The sequence below is a fragment of the Apis florea genome, unplaced genomic scaffold (assembly GCF_048593485.1).
Source record: "Apis florea isolate Af1SG1 unplaced genomic scaffold, ASM4859348v1 contig_1914_pilon, whole genome shotgun sequence".
Classification (NCBI taxonomy): Eukaryota; Metazoa; Arthropoda; class Insecta; order Hymenoptera; family Apidae; genus Apis; species Apis florea.
In genome coordinates, this window is record NW_028256504.1 from 2,395,490 (window position 1) to 2,414,021 (window position 18,532).

The 18,532-nt window shown below is 30.1% G+C and overlaps 1 protein-coding gene and 2 long non-coding RNA genes across 13 annotated transcripts; 1 reads left to right on the plus strand and 2 right to left on the minus strand.

The window, feature by feature from the left end:
- The first annotated feature begins 73 nt into the window (after positions 1–73).
- On the plus strand, positions 74–10,350 carry LOC147658617 (uncharacterized). The gene is made up of 5 exons (XR_015294031.1): positions 74–410; positions 513–579; positions 6,888–7,474; positions 8,380–8,838; positions 9,258–10,350. It is a non-coding gene; the product is annotated as an uncharacterized LOC147658617 (long non-coding RNA).
- Positions 4,031–5,012, minus strand: LOC147658618 (uncharacterized). Its single transcript, XR_015294018.1, has 3 exons — positions 4,777–5,012; positions 4,419–4,696; positions 4,031–4,354 (listed from the first exon to the last, which is right to left on the minus strand). It is a non-coding gene; the product is annotated as an uncharacterized LOC147658618 (long non-coding RNA).
- On the minus strand, positions 5,820–18,433 carry ENGase (cytosolic endo-beta-N-acetylglucosaminidase). 11 transcript variants are annotated; one of them, XR_015293976.1, is made up of 12 exons: positions 17,387–17,589; positions 16,720–17,152; positions 16,202–16,645; positions 15,941–16,115; positions 15,651–15,869; positions 15,175–15,530; positions 14,901–15,083; positions 14,623–14,770; positions 14,313–14,425; positions 6,462–6,578; positions 6,318–6,375; positions 5,820–6,244 (listed from the first exon to the last, which is right to left on the minus strand). XR_015293976.1 is itself a non-coding variant. In XM_086913870.1 (9 exons), the coding sequence occupies exons 2-9, from the start codon at positions 16,950–16,952 to the stop codon at positions 12,892–12,894; spliced, it is 1,770 nt and encodes a 589-aa protein (XP_086769996.1). In that variant the 5' UTR covers positions 16,953–16,981; positions 18,417–18,433; the 3' UTR covers positions 12,095–12,891. The 11 variants fall into 11 exon arrangements, 8 of the variants coding, with proteins under 8 accessions (XP_086769996.1, XP_086769992.1, XP_086770000.1 ...); XR_015293974.1 differs by lacking the exon at positions 14,623–14,770; XR_015293975.1 differs by lacking the exon at positions 14,623–14,770 and having other exon boundaries at positions 6,199–6,252.
- Positions 18,434–18,532: the final 99 nt, after the last annotated feature.

An 18,532-nucleotide genomic window follows, 5' to 3' on the forward strand; every position in this document is an offset into this window, starting at 1 on the left:
CCCTCTCCAAGGATTATTATTCCTTTTGCCAAAGGAACACCCCGAAAATTGCTCAACGACCGATCAACGATCCCATAGGTGCTAGGTAAATCGCGGATAACGCACGCCTTGGTTGTACCGTGGGAATCGAAGGTTTCGGCATGTGGAGTTTGATTCTTAAAAATAATGATAAACGTCAAGTGTGAAATGGGAGTGAAAGATTGAACTTGTATTAAAGAATTTTGAAGAGTTTATAGGAATTAAGAGAAAGACTGGTAGGGGAAATTTGTAACTGTAATATGAATAATGTAATATCTATACAACTATTATTTTGGATATTATTCTTGGATCAAAATTTTCAACATTGAAATTGATTTTTAAAAGCTTTGAGTTGGGAAAAAGATTCAATAGAACTAATAGATCTGAATGAGGTAAGTTTTTAATTGTAATTTAGATATTTTATGATGCTTGAATATTAGACATATCGTTAAATTAAATTTTTCTTTTTGTTGGCGACTAAATTTATTTTCAAGAATTTTTGGAAGAATTGAAAGGAATTGAGAAAAAAGTAATATATGCAACTGGTGAAAGAGATTTAGGGTAAGTTTTATGTTTGTTTTTATTCGTAGAGATCAAATTTATTTTAAAGAGGGAATAGATTTGGAATTTTTAGATAAAAGTTTAATGAAAGAAAGAAATTTTTAAAACGATAGAAAAGATGATTTAGAATGATTGGAAAATCTTGATATTACAGATTTAAAAAAGTTAGAAAAAGATTCCTTCTAATCTTTAAATATCATTTAAATTTAATTAAAATTGCTGAAAATTTTTATCATTTTAAATAAGATTCCATTTTCTTAAAGTCATATTATATAGTTAAGAGAAAATCACTTTATTAAACAAGAACTCTATAATATATCTTGTTTGAAATATTAAATAATTTTAAAATGAACAAAAGAATGAATCTTCTTTAACTGCGATAATGAATTTGATAAAATATAAATTAGACAAACCATGTTCTTGTCAAAATTCATTATGTTTAAATGTGTTAATATAAGAGTTTAACATAGCCTTTGCGTAATGATGATCTAAACATCGAAGGGGGCAAAGTTGCGTGTACGTGATAGGAATGGTAAAAAGTATGAAAAGATCCGAGTTGTGGTCAGATCGAAAGGAGGATTCCTGCTTCTCTTCGCATTTCTCTCGAGGTCGCTTTAGAAAGGCCGGAGAAACGTCTGGAAGGCCGTGTACGAACACGCGGTCTCGCATCGCTATCGCTGACGTACCGTTCCACGAGGATTTTCCAGAGCTACCAGTGCACGTCGGTTTCGTTCGCTTAATTTTTCTGTATATTTACCTCGAATCCATCATTAGTGAATATTTAGTTCCAATCCAAATCGTTATACAATAAAAATTGAACAAAATTGCTCGAAAATCGGGATCTAAACACTAATAGTGGTATTAAAAATTAATTAAATATGAAAATTTAAAACGAATACATAATAACATTTTTAGATGGATTATGTTAGAGATGAATCATGCACAATTCAATGAAAATTAAAAAAAAAAAAAAAATATTAGAAAACTGTCGTAAACATAAAATATGCAATACTGATTACGATAAATCTTTATTATTTATTGAATGTCCATTGTAATAGATCATACGTTATCTACCTCTACATAATAAATAAAAATTGAAAATTTTGATCATGCAATTTTACGTATAAATAATTACAAATAAAGTAGTAATCGTGAAAACCACTTTGCAACTCTTTTGAGGATCGCGACACACAGCATAGGCACTAATTCGTTAGAGAATGATTTATGCACACGTTATAAGGGAACGAGCGAAAGTTCCGCACATTTGATTGTCCACTTTTTGCAAATTCATCTTGGCTAGGATACAGAGGAAAGTTAGAAAACGGTGGTCGTGGGAAATCACGTGTAGATTAACGTATAGAAATCGCAATAGAACTGTATGTTGTTGCCTTGTGCATTCGCCGGAGAAACAATCTGCCCGGATGCAATAACCTGACCTTTTGCATCGGCATTGCGTTCCTTTTAGAGGTTATGTGGCACAACTTAGTATTTACCTCCATGTGTTCTACTTAAATTACTTGATATATTATAGAAAATTCTAATCGAGAAAAAATTTACTATTTGTATCATTTATCTTTTTGTAAATTTTTACATTAATCGAAATTTATTATACAGGATAGGCCCCGTATATATAATAAATCGTAATACGATTTGACTCGTAAATTATTCATGATATGAAAAAATATTTCATAAAAAAGTTGAATGGTGTGGAAGAGAACACGAATAATGCGATATTATTAATTTTTTATTACTTTCTATCTAGAAAATTGACAAAAATTGACAAGAGTCATTTTTAATTCCCTGTTTTATCGAAATGTGAATTTCGCGTGAGACGAGAATTTCGTTTAATTTAACAGAGATCCAAGACCAACTATGAAGTAACGATCGTTTCTAGAAAAATAAAAAAAAAAAAAAAAAATATTTATGCAAATCGATACAGGCGGATATATTCGATACTATGCAAGAAGCGCAGGTTAATAAGCGATTCGTCGCGGAAGTTGTAAAAGATAGGTGGAATCGGCGCGAATTTCTCATTTTTTCGCCATGAAAAGTCGAAGAAACCGCGAAGCGCGTAACGAAAACCGCGACCCAGTAATTATGTACGCTTGCAAAATTTTAATTTACATAACGACCGGCGTACAAAACATGATGAAGTAATTACACTTGTTCAAGACAAAAGAGAATCTCGGTGGAAGTTTCGTCATCGGTCTTCGTTCGTCAATTGGACTTTGGATAATTTCATGAGAATATCTTTCTATTTTCATTTAATTAAGATAGCTTTCTTTCTTCTAGCATTTCTTTATTTTTCAATATTTTAAGTTCCATGTATTTTTATATAAAGTTAGATAGAGTAGCAGGTTAAGTTTCATGCGTGGATCTTTATCTTCAGTAGAAATTAAATATTCTTTTGTTATTCATTTTTTATAAACTATATATAATAAAATAACGAAATTTTCACACGAATCAATTAAAAAACCGATTAAAGCTGATTTATGCACTTATTAATTTAATACTTTTTGAAAATCATTCATATTAGCATTGAAATTAAAAATCTCTTAGAAAGTAAAATTGATCAATTTGCCTTACTTTCTATTTTACTTTATCATTTAACGATAAAAATCATTATTATCGTAAATTTATCATATATATGGATACTTAATACCAATTATTTTTTCAAGTAAAATGCGTTCTCCAGTATGCATATGCCGTAACGATTCGAAAATGGAAGGGAAATCGTGAGATATTTTTATCGATCGGAACGAAATCGATCTCTGACTATAGGTAGATATTATGTTCTAGCAAGTGCAATGGACCGACACAGGTACGCGTTAAAAGTAAATTGGCCTCTGATTCGCTCTTACTTTCATTCTAGCGCGGATCAAACAGCTATATTTCGTCTTAGGATCGAAATTGTCCACTTCCTCTTTCGACGCTTCCGGATGAATCGAGATTACGATCCAATGAAATGAAACGTCGAAACATCGTCGTTTAAAACATATTGTTTTTTTGTTTTTTTTTTCTCTTTTTTTTCCCCTATAAAGAGCAAAGTTTAAGATTTAATAGGGATTTAAAAGATTTAAGTATTTTTAGAGTTTGCATTGCGATATTCCTCGATGTTAAACATTTTTATGGGAATTCTGAGAGACACTATAAAATTATTTCATATCTTAAATGTTAATATGCGTAACGCAATTATTCAAATTTATTGACTATGAAGAGCTGAAAGTATTTAGTATATATTTTCCATTTGGCCTGACGCCAAAATATTCAAAAATTTTAAAGAGAGAAGGATAATTATTTTTTTTTTTTTTTTGCTGTCTTTTTTGAATTCTTCTTCTTTTCGTTAGTACTTAATCACGTTATAAACCTTAAAATTTTATATCTCTTAATTTCATTTAAGTAAATGAAAAGGTGAAAAAGGTAGAAAAATTTTAAAAATTTTCCGAAGCAATTAATTAAAAATATATTTATTACGTCACATACAATAGAATCAAATACATATTTATATAAAATCTTTCATTAATTCGTTTCATTAATACAATTAATATTGTATTGAAAAAAATATATATTCCATCTTTTACAACTAATTTATTGTTTTATAATCTCGTAATCGCGTGATTAGAATTTTTTTCTCGAATAAAATTTACAAGGGAAATAGCAGTGTCGCAAGAAAAGGCAAAGAATGCGATCCCATGTTACGATCGTGCAGGATCTTACGCGATACCTTACCCGCAAAAACAAATTCAGTTAACAGCTAATTCCCGGTAATTGAAATCTAAAAGAATTCAGTCACACGTTCGATCTTCCTGCAGCTGTGCTTTATGGAAATTACTTCTTACCTTTGCTTGCTGGACAACGCTCGTTTAAATCGATCTGTCATTTCCCTTAACGATGAACAAGCTTTTAAACAAGATCGATCAAAATTCTAATCGAATTTTCTAAAACGTAGAAAGTGTATGTTTAATATCTCGCATCCTTATTATATTTAATAATCTCGTACAGCAGAGTAAATATAATAATATAATTAATGACACGATATAACGATGTTCGAAAAATTTTACTCAACATGTAGAAATTGATCTCGTATTTATATCGAATACAAATACGTACAAATCGTCTAAAGAAAGAGTATATAAATGATATTATCCAATAAGATGTGCATATAAACTCAATTAATAATAAACAAAATCAACTTACGAATTTCTAACCTCAAATTGCAATTACACACAATTTTACAATCTTTCGTTTTGAAATTTATTGACGTATATTACGATTATCCGCGAAGAATTATTTTGTTATTATCTCATTCGGTCGAAACGTGTGCACGGTCGAAATAAAAAGAAACACCGTTGACCGGAAAATCCAGTTTCTACGATGTTTCCTTTCCTTTTTTTATCCGCGAATCGCGATAACACGTGATAAAATGCAACACCAGTGGAGCGGAAAGAGGAAACCAGGATAGCCATGTCTCGACACAGTAAACGATCTATTTTTACGTATATATCTACTAGATCCATGAAATATCTGTCTATAAGATCGAATGAGAAAGATTAATTGACTGTAATCCGATCATTTTATTCCTCCTTTTAGGGAAGTATTCCAGCAAGAAAGGAAATCATTACTTTGAAATTCTCCCATTATTTATGTTTATACCTTTCAAAGCACTGCTAGCTTCAATTTAGAATGTACAAATATCCTGTTGGCTTAGTTTCCTATTGAAATGTTTTCGAATCCTAACCTATAAAATTACAATAGACATAATGTATGATAGATTTTTCTAATCTTTTTTTGAATCCTACTCTATACACGTTGTACAGTAATTATTCATAAATTTTAAGAAAAGAAAAGATAAAACTATTTCTAATTTGAATTTCTTTGATTAAATATAAATTTTATATTACATTTTTCTTTATCGGTGACGATGTTATTTGATCGCTTGCGAAACGAACATTCCAAGTTAAAAAAACAATTTTATGACTTCTTGAACTTCGTAATTTTACTTTTAAATTCGGTAAATCGTTCAACAAAGCGAATTCCACTTCCACGTAACAATAAAAGGCAGCCAATCCAGTATCGCGTATCGCGCGAACGTCTTACTAGTTGCAAAGTTTACAAAGTTCATGCGTCGTTTAATTGTATTCATTCAGGAAAATAATTATTTCACAGTTACACTTCATTCATCAAACTGAATTTCACCGAGGTTTGTTCGCATCATTCCGATTAAGCAATTGAATGAAAAGTTTCATCGCATCAATTTTTATTGACGGTACAACGATATTGAAAGGGCGAAGATAATTCTCTTTACAAAAGAATAGATCGATTAGCGAGTACAATCAATAGGCACGTCACGATCCTTGACAATTTCTTCTCAACAATTCATTTATTTAACGATAGGCAGAGGTGAAAGTGTATAAGAACACGTGACAAACGGGGAGAGAGTCGTGGATTCTTATTGGGAAAAGTTAATGACCGCTCCTCCACCTGATACCGACTTTCGTTGCGCGGATTCTGATCTTTTTTGATTTTCGAATCGAGAGGTTCGTCGACCGACTACAAGCGAGCCGTTCACTTGTCAAACGCCTGTTGACAGCGTTCCTTTCTCGCGTGAGCTATTATCCATTCTGAATTTTAAAATTGTTTGAAAGTAGCTCGTACATGTAATTTCCTGTGAAACTGATTGTCAAATCAATCATCGCAAGGAAATAATCCATAAGAAGAATTCTCAATTATGATCCTACCTTGTCCTTCTACCATACGCATCCTTTATTTTCAGTTCTGTTCGAGTGTGGTGTATCACTGAAATAAAACGACAAGATATAATATAACCAGTAATCCTGTAATTAATAATATAAATTTTATAGTTTACATATATATATATATACTTAAATGTCGAAGCTGCATTGCATCCAGTCAAATTAAATGATGGTGGAGTATTAGGATCACATGTATTGGTAAGAGGATTAAAAATTAAATCTTGCAGACAGTGTAGAAGCAGGTGCCTAAAAATAAGAATCAATTTAGATTAATTGGAGTAAAACAGTTGATAAATTGAAGTAATTATAATTATTATTCTTCTTCTCGCAACTGCGGCAAAATTAAAAATATCCCGACGATATAACGTTAGATGCTTTCAAAATTAAATATCGTGTCGAAATATCTTAATTTTAGCGATTTTATTTGTTAAATTGCAAAACGTTTTGTCAAACGAGTCTGTTCTTTTCTTTTTTTCAAATAATTTCGATACTCTACTACTACTGTACGCTCCATCGCAAATCCAATTACTTGCAAATGAGGATCGCCTGTTTCAGAATCGTGCAAACAGGATAACAACGAATCGATGTTCACTTTTTCTCGGGTCACCGATTTATCTCGATCCACCCCGATTAACAGGATGCAATCGTTCTACAATACGAAACCGCTATAAAGCATATCATTCGATTTTAATAAAATACGAATGATACGCGAAATATCAAATCGATATGCACGCAATGCTGCGCACTTAATAAAATATTTAATCGCAGAGAGAAATTAGTTTCTTAATTTAATTTATTTTGGAGTTATTATAATCATTCTAATTTAACATTTTTTTCAGGATTAATACTACCTCGACGTCACTCTGATTATTCTTCAATTAATTTTCAAAATAAAATTTATTGGATTGATATTTATGCATTGGAAATTATATTCCTTAGAATAATAATTTCAATATACAACTAATTACAAATAATTTGCAATTGAAAGTTTTCTTCTGCATTCTCCAGGAAATGGGTGTTTAAGCGAATCAACGTGAGGAAGAGTGTCTCGGAGTGAACGATTTAAGAAATATGCGCAGCATGCATAAAGTGCGAGATACATTTTTGCAAACGGGTTGACGCAAGGCTACGCGGTTGAACAGGTGAAAGTTTTTCCATCGAGAGGAGAAAAATAAATTGTTGCTCGTAGATGCAAATATTAAATAAATCTTCGAATCACTTAACTTTCGATCTCAATAATTTTTTCGAAATTGATAAAAAAAAAAAAAAAAAGAATTGCAGTTTTACTTTTACGTCTTGATTCGTGTGGATACCGATTTAAATAATATTTGGATCGAAAGCGAAGATTATCGAATTATTTTCGAATATTAAAAAAAAAAAAAATATTCGAAAGTATTATTTTTCTCTCGATTTAAATAATATTTGTACTCGAAAAGAGTTAAGTTGATCTACAGATTTCGAAATTATTGTTTCGTTCCACTTCACTTTCGTTCCTCTCAACATTTAAGACACGATCCTATTTTAATTAATGTGCGATACGTTTCACCGTTGGATTTACTTTCGGCGCCGCAAATTAATTTGTTGGTCGGTTAATGGCGGAACCGATCCTCGTTGCGAAAACTAACTTCCATCCGGATATTTTTGCCAACGCGATCACGTCCGCGGTTGCGATTTGTCGGCCGAGGAATGCGTTAATTGCTCGGCTGTAGAAAGTCACGGTTAATCGAGGATGCCTGTGATAAATTGTTGCAAATAAATGATATATCTCGTTAATTTTCCTCAATTCCCAAATTTGTACCAACTCGGGATCATATCTGACTAACTTAACCGCGCATCCGATTTGTCAGAAGAGGATAATTAAACTGCGTAGAAATCGGTTGATTTTTAAAAATGATTAAAACCGATTCATTTTTGACCGAGCCAATTGCTAATTAGAGAATTGAGGAATGATGAGAAAAAAAAGTTAACTTTCATTCACTCGAGAATCCTATTAAATAATTTGAAATCCGACAAAAATTTTCAAATTTTACATTTTTATATTTTCCAGCTTTTCTGGAAACCAGCACAATTTGGGATCCTACAAAGTCCCTAAGAACGAAGACCTCCAGCAAACAATCTGAAACTTGGAAAACCGCTGGTAGGTGAAAACATTGCCCAACTCGTTACACATCTCGTGGTTTTCCAGGGAAAACAGTTTCATCCAAGCTCCACGCTCGAGTGGTTAACTCCCCCTATCGAGCAATCTCACGAACGATTTGATCCGAGCAGATTTCCAGATCAACTCGAAAAGCAACAGTTTTACTTTCGATTACTTGTTTGTTGAGACGCAAGCAGATAACAAGATCCATCGCAATAACACGAATGGATCATTGAATGTGATCATTGTGATCGTTTTCAAAACACTTTTGACAAAGCACCAATGACGGGATGTAATGTTTTTCCGTCGTAGAATGGAAGACCGTTAAATTTTTACGAGAGAAAACGATTCTGTTAGACCGAATCAAAAGTTGAGTAATATTAACTAACTTTTATTGATATTGCAGGATTATGAAGTTGTATCTAATGGATAAACAGTCAGCCAGGGCTGTGTTAGTTGAAAGTATTAAAAAGATTTTCATCGACTGACAACTCGTCGATCTTGCATCACAATAATGCTTATATAACCTTATTATTGAGAAAACTTTGACTAATGAAAAGATAAGATAGAAATAAATAATATTAAAGGAACGAAGATTGAATATTTTTTACAGATTTCTCTTATTCTACAAATATGAGATTCTATTCTACGTTTTAAATTTTCTATAAATGCATAAACGTCCTTAAATGAGTTTTTTTTTCCAAAAATAAAAATAAAATAACGAAAGGAAGATATTTTGTAATGATATTAACGGCATCAATAACATCGTTTCCAAAATTTTTTTCCAGGAATGTACGAAACTTATGTCAGATATACGCATATACACTTTACAAGAATATTTTAAAGTATTCTGAGAATTGAAAGAAAATGGCAATCAGCAACGCGGTAAAACTTGCCAGAAAAAGTTCACCAACTTTATCGTCGTATCTCATACACGGAACGCGAAAACATGCGATGCAAGATAGAAGAGAGGTTTTGTCCAGTTGAAAATGTTTCCTTGATCGAGGCACGAGCCGACGTGCACGACCTCTCTTCATCTCTCTCCTCGTCCATGTTGAACCAACACGACCAGATCGCCTTGGCCGAGCAGGAAAACAGTCTGATCTCATCTTGTAAATATGAACGTTACTTCTCTCGTTGCCTCTCTCGAGGAACAAGCGCCAAATGGCGGAGATTTTATGGAAATGGCACAAACGTTATTCCACACGAGAAGAAGCATACGATTTAGAATCCCATCGATTATGCTCGACTCTATATTGTCGATCGCTCGAGAGCGACGAACGGAAGTATTAGAGGCGGAAGTTGGAAGCCTTGGAGAAATAGTGGTTGTAACTAGAGGTTTGGATCAAAATATTGTATGTTCGTTGATGAAGGTTTTACAGCCTGTAATGCGAGATCGTGAATGCAGTATCTTGGTGAAAAATGTTTCTTTCTTTTTCTGAAAGAGAATAGAGTAGAAATGGATTGAATCGTGTAACATCATAGAATTTTATTTGGCGGCATGGTGATAATGGTTATGGATAAGTGAGATATTTTCTTATAAAATTTTATTACTTTTATACACGGTGTACATTGATAAATGTCTGGTTTAGAAATTAAGGCGATAAGAAAAAAATTGGATAATTGAATTCTTTGCAAAATTATACCAATTCTCTATAGGATGAACGAAAGGGGAAAATTATTTTAAAATCAATAAAATTTTATTAAATAACTTTTGTAATAGGTAATGCGGTGTGTTTACTAAGTGAGAAAAAAATTATTTTTTTTTTTTAAATACGAATCGATTAAACTGTTAGACAAACTTTCCATTATAATTTGTTATTTATAATTTTTATGTAGAAAAGATATTTATGTGTTGAATAAAATTTTGTTATTACTTGATATACACTTTGTCATTACATGACAAATATATTTTGCTTGAAAATAAAGCACTACACAGTAAAACAGTGGATAGCAATTGAAATGCTGTGCAGAGATGTTTCTAAGATTTCACCGGGAAATTATTTGGTCGTTGACCCAATAGAAGTGAAATAGAAATAAGTGTGTGTCATTGAACCTCTGAAGCAAGAATTATGTCATGTCTTCTTAGCGAGAGATAAATTATTGCCAATAAACATATAAATACTCCACACTTTTTTTAATCTCTTTTGAAAGAAGCGAAAATTTTATAAGAAAATTAATCAAAAGTCACGTAAAAGTTCAAGTTTCGAAAAAATTAAATTAAAATAATAAAATTATAAATATACGCGTCTCTCTTTTTTTTCTTTTAAGGTTCAAATTATCATATTATTCATTTCTATTCATTAGATACTCATATCTTTTATTTCGTATCTCCATTAATTGTTTTATAATTAGCATCTTTAATTGCATTTTTTATATTAATTTACCAGATAAATTGGTTATTAAATTATTATCGATATGATCTGAAATTTTTCGTCGAAGCATATTTTTACATATAAAAAAAAAAAGAAAAAAAAGAAAAAAAAATAAAAAAGTAATTTACATTTAGGAGCTCAGAAAATTAACAATTGTAAAGAACATAGCCGAGCGAGGCCTTGAAAATTTCATTCAACTAACAATAGAAAGTTATTAGCAATCCTAGAATATGATTCAAACATCTCAGAAATTCAAAAGAACAACCGGTATTTCATTTATTATCACCATTTTTATGTAAATTCCTATCTATCATTTATGTGCATCATTTTATGTATGTAACTAAAGAAATGGGACCTGAAATAAAATTTATTTCACTTTCCATTATTCTATAATAGCTACTTTATATAGTACGTTTCATAGGTGAGGTGATGCAACTAAGAAATTATTCAAACGTTCAAATTTGCAAATTGACATTTCAAGCAAAAAGGATTAAATCGAACAAAAAAGAAAGAAAGAAAGAAAGAAAGAAAGAAAGAAAGAAAAAACACGAATAAAGAAAAATCGCATGAAAGAATGGGCGCGAAGAAAGCGCATTCTTCAAAGAATGCACTCAAGGTTGTGGTAATTCCCGTAAAACGCTTCTAACGGAGTTCAACACCCACTTTGTTGCTTCCTACACGCTGATAGAAGGTGGAGGATGCGCCGACACGATGACGGAAGGGAGAAGAGTCATCGATCTTCTGTCGTAAACACGGCCGCGATAGCGATGAAAGAAACGTCGAAGATACTCATGGTAATAGTTGCGAAAGAACATCCATGCGATATCTTAAGGGCCAAAGACGACATTCTTTCGCTTTATCGACCGTGACAACAGCCGATCACCGCCATAGTTGATTATACGTTTCATAAATCGTACGACCTGATCATCCTTGAGGTAATTTAAACGTCATATCAAGGATCCTAAAAATATTATACTTGTTGTCGAACGAGCACCTAGTATACAGATAACGAACCATTATTTTGCTGCACGTTTCATCGTATTTTCGAATAGATTCGATCGCGCAATCGTTTTGGTACCGTTTATCGTCCCACTTGTGAAATGAATTTTATTTTTACGCCGGTTCACTCCCAACATTGTGGCTTTGAGACAAATTTTAGCGTGTTTGACATTTCTTTCCGAATCGATTCGATTGAGGATAATCGAGGATCTGGATGGAAAATTATGATGGAATATTTTTATGAAATAAAATTCTCCGAATATAAATTTTATTTTATTTTTTTCAAAATTACATATTCAAAAAAGTATATGCTCTGTATTAGTTTATTTTTAGACAATTGACTCGAGAAAAAGAATAAAAATAATAATTTTCAAATAATTCATGGTTGTTTTCTTCCGATCTTATCGTACATTTTGGTTAAATTCAAATACCGTTACCAGTTGACCAAACTGTTCAAATATATATGACTTATACATAATGTAAGTAGAAAAGTATGATACCCACGTGCGAATCGAAAAACAATGCGCTCGAAAAGGTTACATGCAAATCGAAAGCAATTGTATGTATTAAAATGCGAAGGTATATACTTGATGTAACCGACGAGTGAAATAACACATGGCGAAAGAAAGAAAGAGAAAAAGAAAAAAAAAATAGAAAAGAAGTCTTATAATGCAAAGTGTAACAGCAGGTATAGAACCGCAAAAAAATTCGACCCGATAACCGCAGGAATATCAATGAACTGGTCACATTCTCCGATTACAAATAGTCGCTGTTGCGACACATAACAACCCGAAAACGTAATTTGGGTCTCTCATTTGCGCTGTGACTGCTAAAACAAACGAGCAACCGGCCCATGGCTTGTTTGCTTCGAGAACATCTAGAGGTCCGTAATGAATGGTGTCCCATTAGTGACTGTTGCACGCCTGAAAATTGTTGGCGCTAACTTTATCACTGTAACCAGTGAAATTGTTGATTGTTGGTCACGGTTCAACGGTATTGGCCTACGCTCCGACAAATCATTGGATCGCATCGATTACACAGCCGAATTTTAAGCGATTGCCTTTTTCACATGTTGAGTGCAATTTAAGAGCGAATCTGAAATAATTTCTATTATTGTAAATCTGACCTAACCTAATCGAAGAACAATGAAGAAAAATAACAAAGAAATTATACAACTGTGTTAAGATAATAATAAATTAAGCAAATTGTTGTAAGTTTTCTAATATGATGAATTTTAAGAAGATGGATTAATAATTTATAACTAATTTAAAATTGAAATGGAATACATGAAATATATTACTACATTCCACTGTTGCAAATATTTCGCATCAACATATACATTGCGAATAATCCCAACCAGATTGTCCTCCTTACAACTACCGTTCGTTTTGAAGTGGGTATTGTGCAGTGTCGTGAATTTTGAACTACTCAATTGCAAAAATTATCGATGACTTTTTGATCACAGCAAACTAATACAATGTTACAATGACACAATTTTTTTTAAGGCTAATGCGGTTATTTAATATTTTATGCAGCTTGCGTCATGAAGAACTTTCCATTTGACATGATTAATATTTTCATGGTCGAAGATTCTACTAATTAGTAAGTAGAAATATGTACGAGTCTTAAGAAGAAATTAATTCAAGATAAAAAATAAAAATTTTCAATAAAATTTTGATATTTTCATTTCATAGTATCTATAATACGTATTTAAATGCTATAAAATATGAATTATAGTGTACTATAAGATGAGTATATTATGGAATATTGTAATTATAAAATAGAAAATATTATAAATGAAATTTCTGAGTTTACATGCCAATCAAAAGTAATGAATCGAAGTCAAACATAATCCACGCATAACGCATGAAATGCGACTAATGAATGAAAAAAGTACTAGAAGTTATGGTGTCGTGACCTCGTTCTTAAAGCCCCGTTCGTTCTCCATACAAGAAGGTTCTCCGATATTTTTCGTCCTTCTATTAAACAAATTATCGGCCGCGGAATGTAGACACTTTTGCATCGTGACAATAAGATCGACGATAAGTCGAATGGTACGAATAAGTACGAAATTGCAGGTGAGAATTGAGCATAAATTTAAATCATGAAAAAAAAAAAAAAAAAAAAAAAAAAAGATTAGTTTTATGATCTCAAACTAATAACATCAAATGTGAAATGGTCTTATCGTATAATCGCGAAATCGATCTGTGAAATATCGAGCGATAAGTTATATTGAATAGGCGTTCTATGGAACGTCGGTATTCCTTTCACTAAAGTGGTTCTCAAAGGCGAAATGGTGTACGCAACTCGATCTGATAATCGGAGAACGGTTCTTTACACGGTCGAGAACCTCGTTCTTTTGCGATACACTTTTATCGTGACGCAATCCACCTGTTATGTACATAGTTACATTTCTCGAGAGAGCACAAAATGCAAGCGATAGTATACATTACGAAGTGGTAAACTTACAGTTCAGATGTCGTCCCTTTTGTTCAAGAATGATCTCTCCTAGATAACAGATATTCTTCTTTTCGAAAGATATACCGATCTCATTCACAGTCCTCATATTCGTCAGATAAACACTGTCGGCAAAAAGGAAAATTTTCTGTTGGACAAATATGGAATTGATTCGCTGATATGAACATTACTTTTTGAATATTTGATAAATATATATTTCACTTGCTAGTCCATATATTTAATACTTTTAGATCTCTTGTTTTGTGAAATTAATCACTTCGATTAAAAAGCGCATAAATAAATTTCGCGAATTATATCATACGTTTATTTGAAAGTTCTCCTTCGTTGGTTTAAGTTCGAAACTCTATTTTGTATCTGAGGATGTAAGTTCGAGTCCTAGTTTATCGTACTTCGGAATGGCAGATCCCAAGAGTATAGTATAGCATAAAATTGTCTTAAAGGTATTGACTCTTGAGAATCAAAAATAATTTTAAGATGTTCGTTATATTGAATGATGATATTATTAATTATATTATTAATTCAATATAATCTTTTATTTTATATCATTAAAATATTTAAATTTAAATTTTATTAATTTACCATTTCTTCCATCTTGAGTTTAAATTTTCTGATTTATAATGGATAATAGATTTTAAACCAGTGTCATTGCCCAAAATTAAAATTGGTTCACTTCGAGTTCCGTTCGTCATAGAAGATATCATTTCTTCATAAATGATGGTTGCTTCAATGTCTTGTTGGAATTCAATATGAACAAGAAATAATCTATAAATAATTTAAATTATAAATTTATATTATATTTATATATAAATTAAGTTTAAAATAATTATCATAAATTTCATTATAAAATTTTTACCTATGATACGACTTAAGATCATTCGTAATTAATTTTAAACAACCACCACCTTCGAAAGAAAATTGATTACAAAATTCGAAGCAATTTATGTCTAATATTGGCATTTTGTCTTGAATATTTATCACATTTTCTAATATTCGAATAACGTTTTTCTTTGTTTCGTAGATATATTGTATCGGTTGTTTTGAACACTCATTTCGATCGTTTTCATTTTTTGGTTCAGGAAGTTGTGGAACATATGTAAATTGCAAATGTGGCATAGGTACAGATATTTGTGGCATTTGTTTGGATAAGTTATAAAATGATCTTTGTTCCCAAATATTTTTACCTTCTACAATGCGCATGTCTAACTGTATCTGTAAAAGATTTATATATTAATATGTTTAATAAATACAATTTATTTAACTTAATAATATAATCATTAATATGTTTATTAAATAATATTATCAAAAAACAATATCAAATATTTAATATACCTCACCACAGCTATAATACAAACTACCACTTCCACGGCAAAATGATGTTTTAAATATTTCTTCTTCATAGATAAGTACATGAACATATAAATAAGGAAACAATTGTGCCCAAAATAAATCTTCTAATTCTTGAAATGTTTGGGATCCGAAAAATTCATGAGTCCAACCAGGAGCAAAAATTGCGACCGAAAGTTTTTCTTGCCGTATTTTTCGTAAAGCCTGGAAATTATTATAATAATTAGATTATTATTAAATAATTATTTCTTTTAAATATATAATATTATAATTACATATGTTGAATTAAATCCACCACCACCAGGACATCCTCTTCCCCAAACATCTAGTCCTACATAAATATCATGAACATTTCTGTTATGATTTTTTGCAAGTGCATAACTGTTTTCTAGTTTTGATTTATTCCAGTTGTAGTTTAAATAAATACCGTCGCAATTTAAAAAAAAGTCTCTAAAACATAAAAAATAGAAATAATTATAAAAAATAATTTTACTTATTTAAAAATAATTATAAAAATATAGAAATAATAATTTTACATATTTTTATTATTAAGTTCATTTTGCCAGTTTAATGTTCCTTCATTAGTCACACTATCATACCATATAATTTCAGAATCTTTTATTGCTTCATGAATATTATCTGTTAGGTATTTCACGAAATAAATTAAATTATTGATTTGTTCATTTTTAATCACATTTTCAATGTTTAATAACCAGCCATCAAATTTATAAAATTTTGCAACAACTATTAATGCATCTGCAAATTTTCTCACATCCTCCTGAGATATAAGTATAAGATCCCATATACCTTCTTTTTCAGTTATTACAGTACCAAGAATTTTAACTCCATGATCATGTGCTGCGTTAATCCATCCATAAGGTGGAATAGTAATAAAATAATGGCTAAAATATACAAATGTATCAATAACACTCCAATGATAAAATAAATAAGACTCATAAGACTTTGATCCATCTATAAATCTGAAGAGAAAATTATATTAGAAATAACATATATTTATATCATAATAAATATAACAATTTGTAACACATATTACCTATCTTGTAGATAACCACCTTTCATATCATGACAAAGTAATGTTCTTGGTTGTTCTTGTCTATCAAATTTTTTTAAGTACATCTTTTGTATATTTATTTCTGAACCACTGTACACATAATCTGTTGATTCTCTTAGTTTCTTAATATCAGGCCATGGTTTCAGATTATCCACATTATCATACAATTCTTGTAAATTCTTAAATGGTTGTGATTCTATGACTTCAGTTGTCATCCTTCTAATTTGCACTGTTCTGTAGATAACTTTGAAATAATTTTCAACTTGTTAATTTAAACAAAGATTTCCTTTCCTATTTACGTCACAGGAAGAATCATAATGATATAAAAAATCTATTATGTTGATAACAGTCTCAACAAACGGAAATTTTGTATCTATATATTTATGTATATATGTTATGTTTTAATATCAGCCAGCTGTTAATATAGATAACGAAATATGTTCATTTATATATCTATAAGATGAAATTATGAATTCATATATACATACATAATTATCTTAACAAATGTTTTCCTATATTTATACTACAGAAACATTAAAAAAATATATATTTTATAAAAATTATAATTAAAATAATTTGAAATAAATATAATTGAAAAATATATATTTCAACATATGTACGTTCTAATATGTAATGTTTGACACCTAACCTTTAATATCAGGTTACATCATTGATATCAAATCGGTATTCATCTATATTGTTACAAGTATTTTTTTTTTTTAACATTCTTTTTATCAGTTTTTAAAATTATCAATATTTAAAGATATTTTTTATTTAAAACAAAACATGCTTTCTTTTTCGTAATTTTAAAAATTAAACTTTTTTAACTATGATTGCAGCGCACTCTAACTTATGCTGTCACGATATTTTCTTACTATATTACTAGTTGAGGCCTAATTGTTTTGAACAAATATAGATTTTTATATTTATATGTATACAAAAGGAATCTATGAAAAATAATAAAAATTGACATTTAACACACACACATATATATATATATATATATAAATAAAAATAACGTAACTTATTTAATAATAAAAATCTATACTAACATATTTAGTAATCGATTAACAAATAAAAAAATAACGAATCAATAAAGTAAAAAAACTAATTATAAGTTAAAATAAATAAACACTTACAAAAATAATATATTTACTTTTATTTAAATTCTTCGTGAAAAATTCAGAAAATTTGATTACCAAAATCGTTTTATTTCCTCACAGATTTATTTACTAGGCTTGCTCACTAAAGATTAACTCATACTCGCATTTTACATTCATTTCAAAATTTTAATATCTTTCCTTGCATTCATATATTTTCTTCCTTTTTTAATTCATTATTTTTTGTTTTCTTGTATTAGTCATTTTACATGCGTGATTAATACATAATTTTATTATGGCATCATCAATAGAACATATACATATAATAGAATATATATATCTATTCCATCCATACATGCATCTCCACTAAATACATTCCTACAATAACTCGATACAAGATGCATTACATATAATTGAGAATGAAATTAAACACATTAAAAAATGAACATCAAAGCAGATCATTGATTCTTCGATTAACTATGCAATATGTAACTTTATACATTTATATCACTTATTATATCACTTATTCAATAAAACAGTAAACGTATTGTAAATTATATATATAAATAATTATAATACTTTTATTACGTAATATCTTATTAATATATTTTTTATCACGTCTAATTTTCTGATGATTTCACTTTTTGCCTCTATTCATTATCTTTTTTATATTATTCGATTTTTGATTCATTCTT

What these genes read in the sequence shown, in the direction of transcription:
- ENGase (XM_086913886.1), bottom strand. Translation starts at nt 16,952, where the DNA reads ATGACAACTGAAGTCATAGAATCACAACCATTTAAGAATTTACAAGAA. An exon ending in TGTATTATAGCTGTGGTGAG is followed by an intron (nt 15,531 to 15,650) that starts GTATATTAAATA and finishes AATCTTTTACAG; the next exon opens with ATACAGTTAGACATGCGCAT. An exon ending in AACTCAAGATGGAAGAAATG is followed by an intron (nt 14,426 to 14,900) that starts GTAAATTAATAA and finishes TTTTGCCGACAG; the next exon opens with TGTTTATCTGACGAATATGA.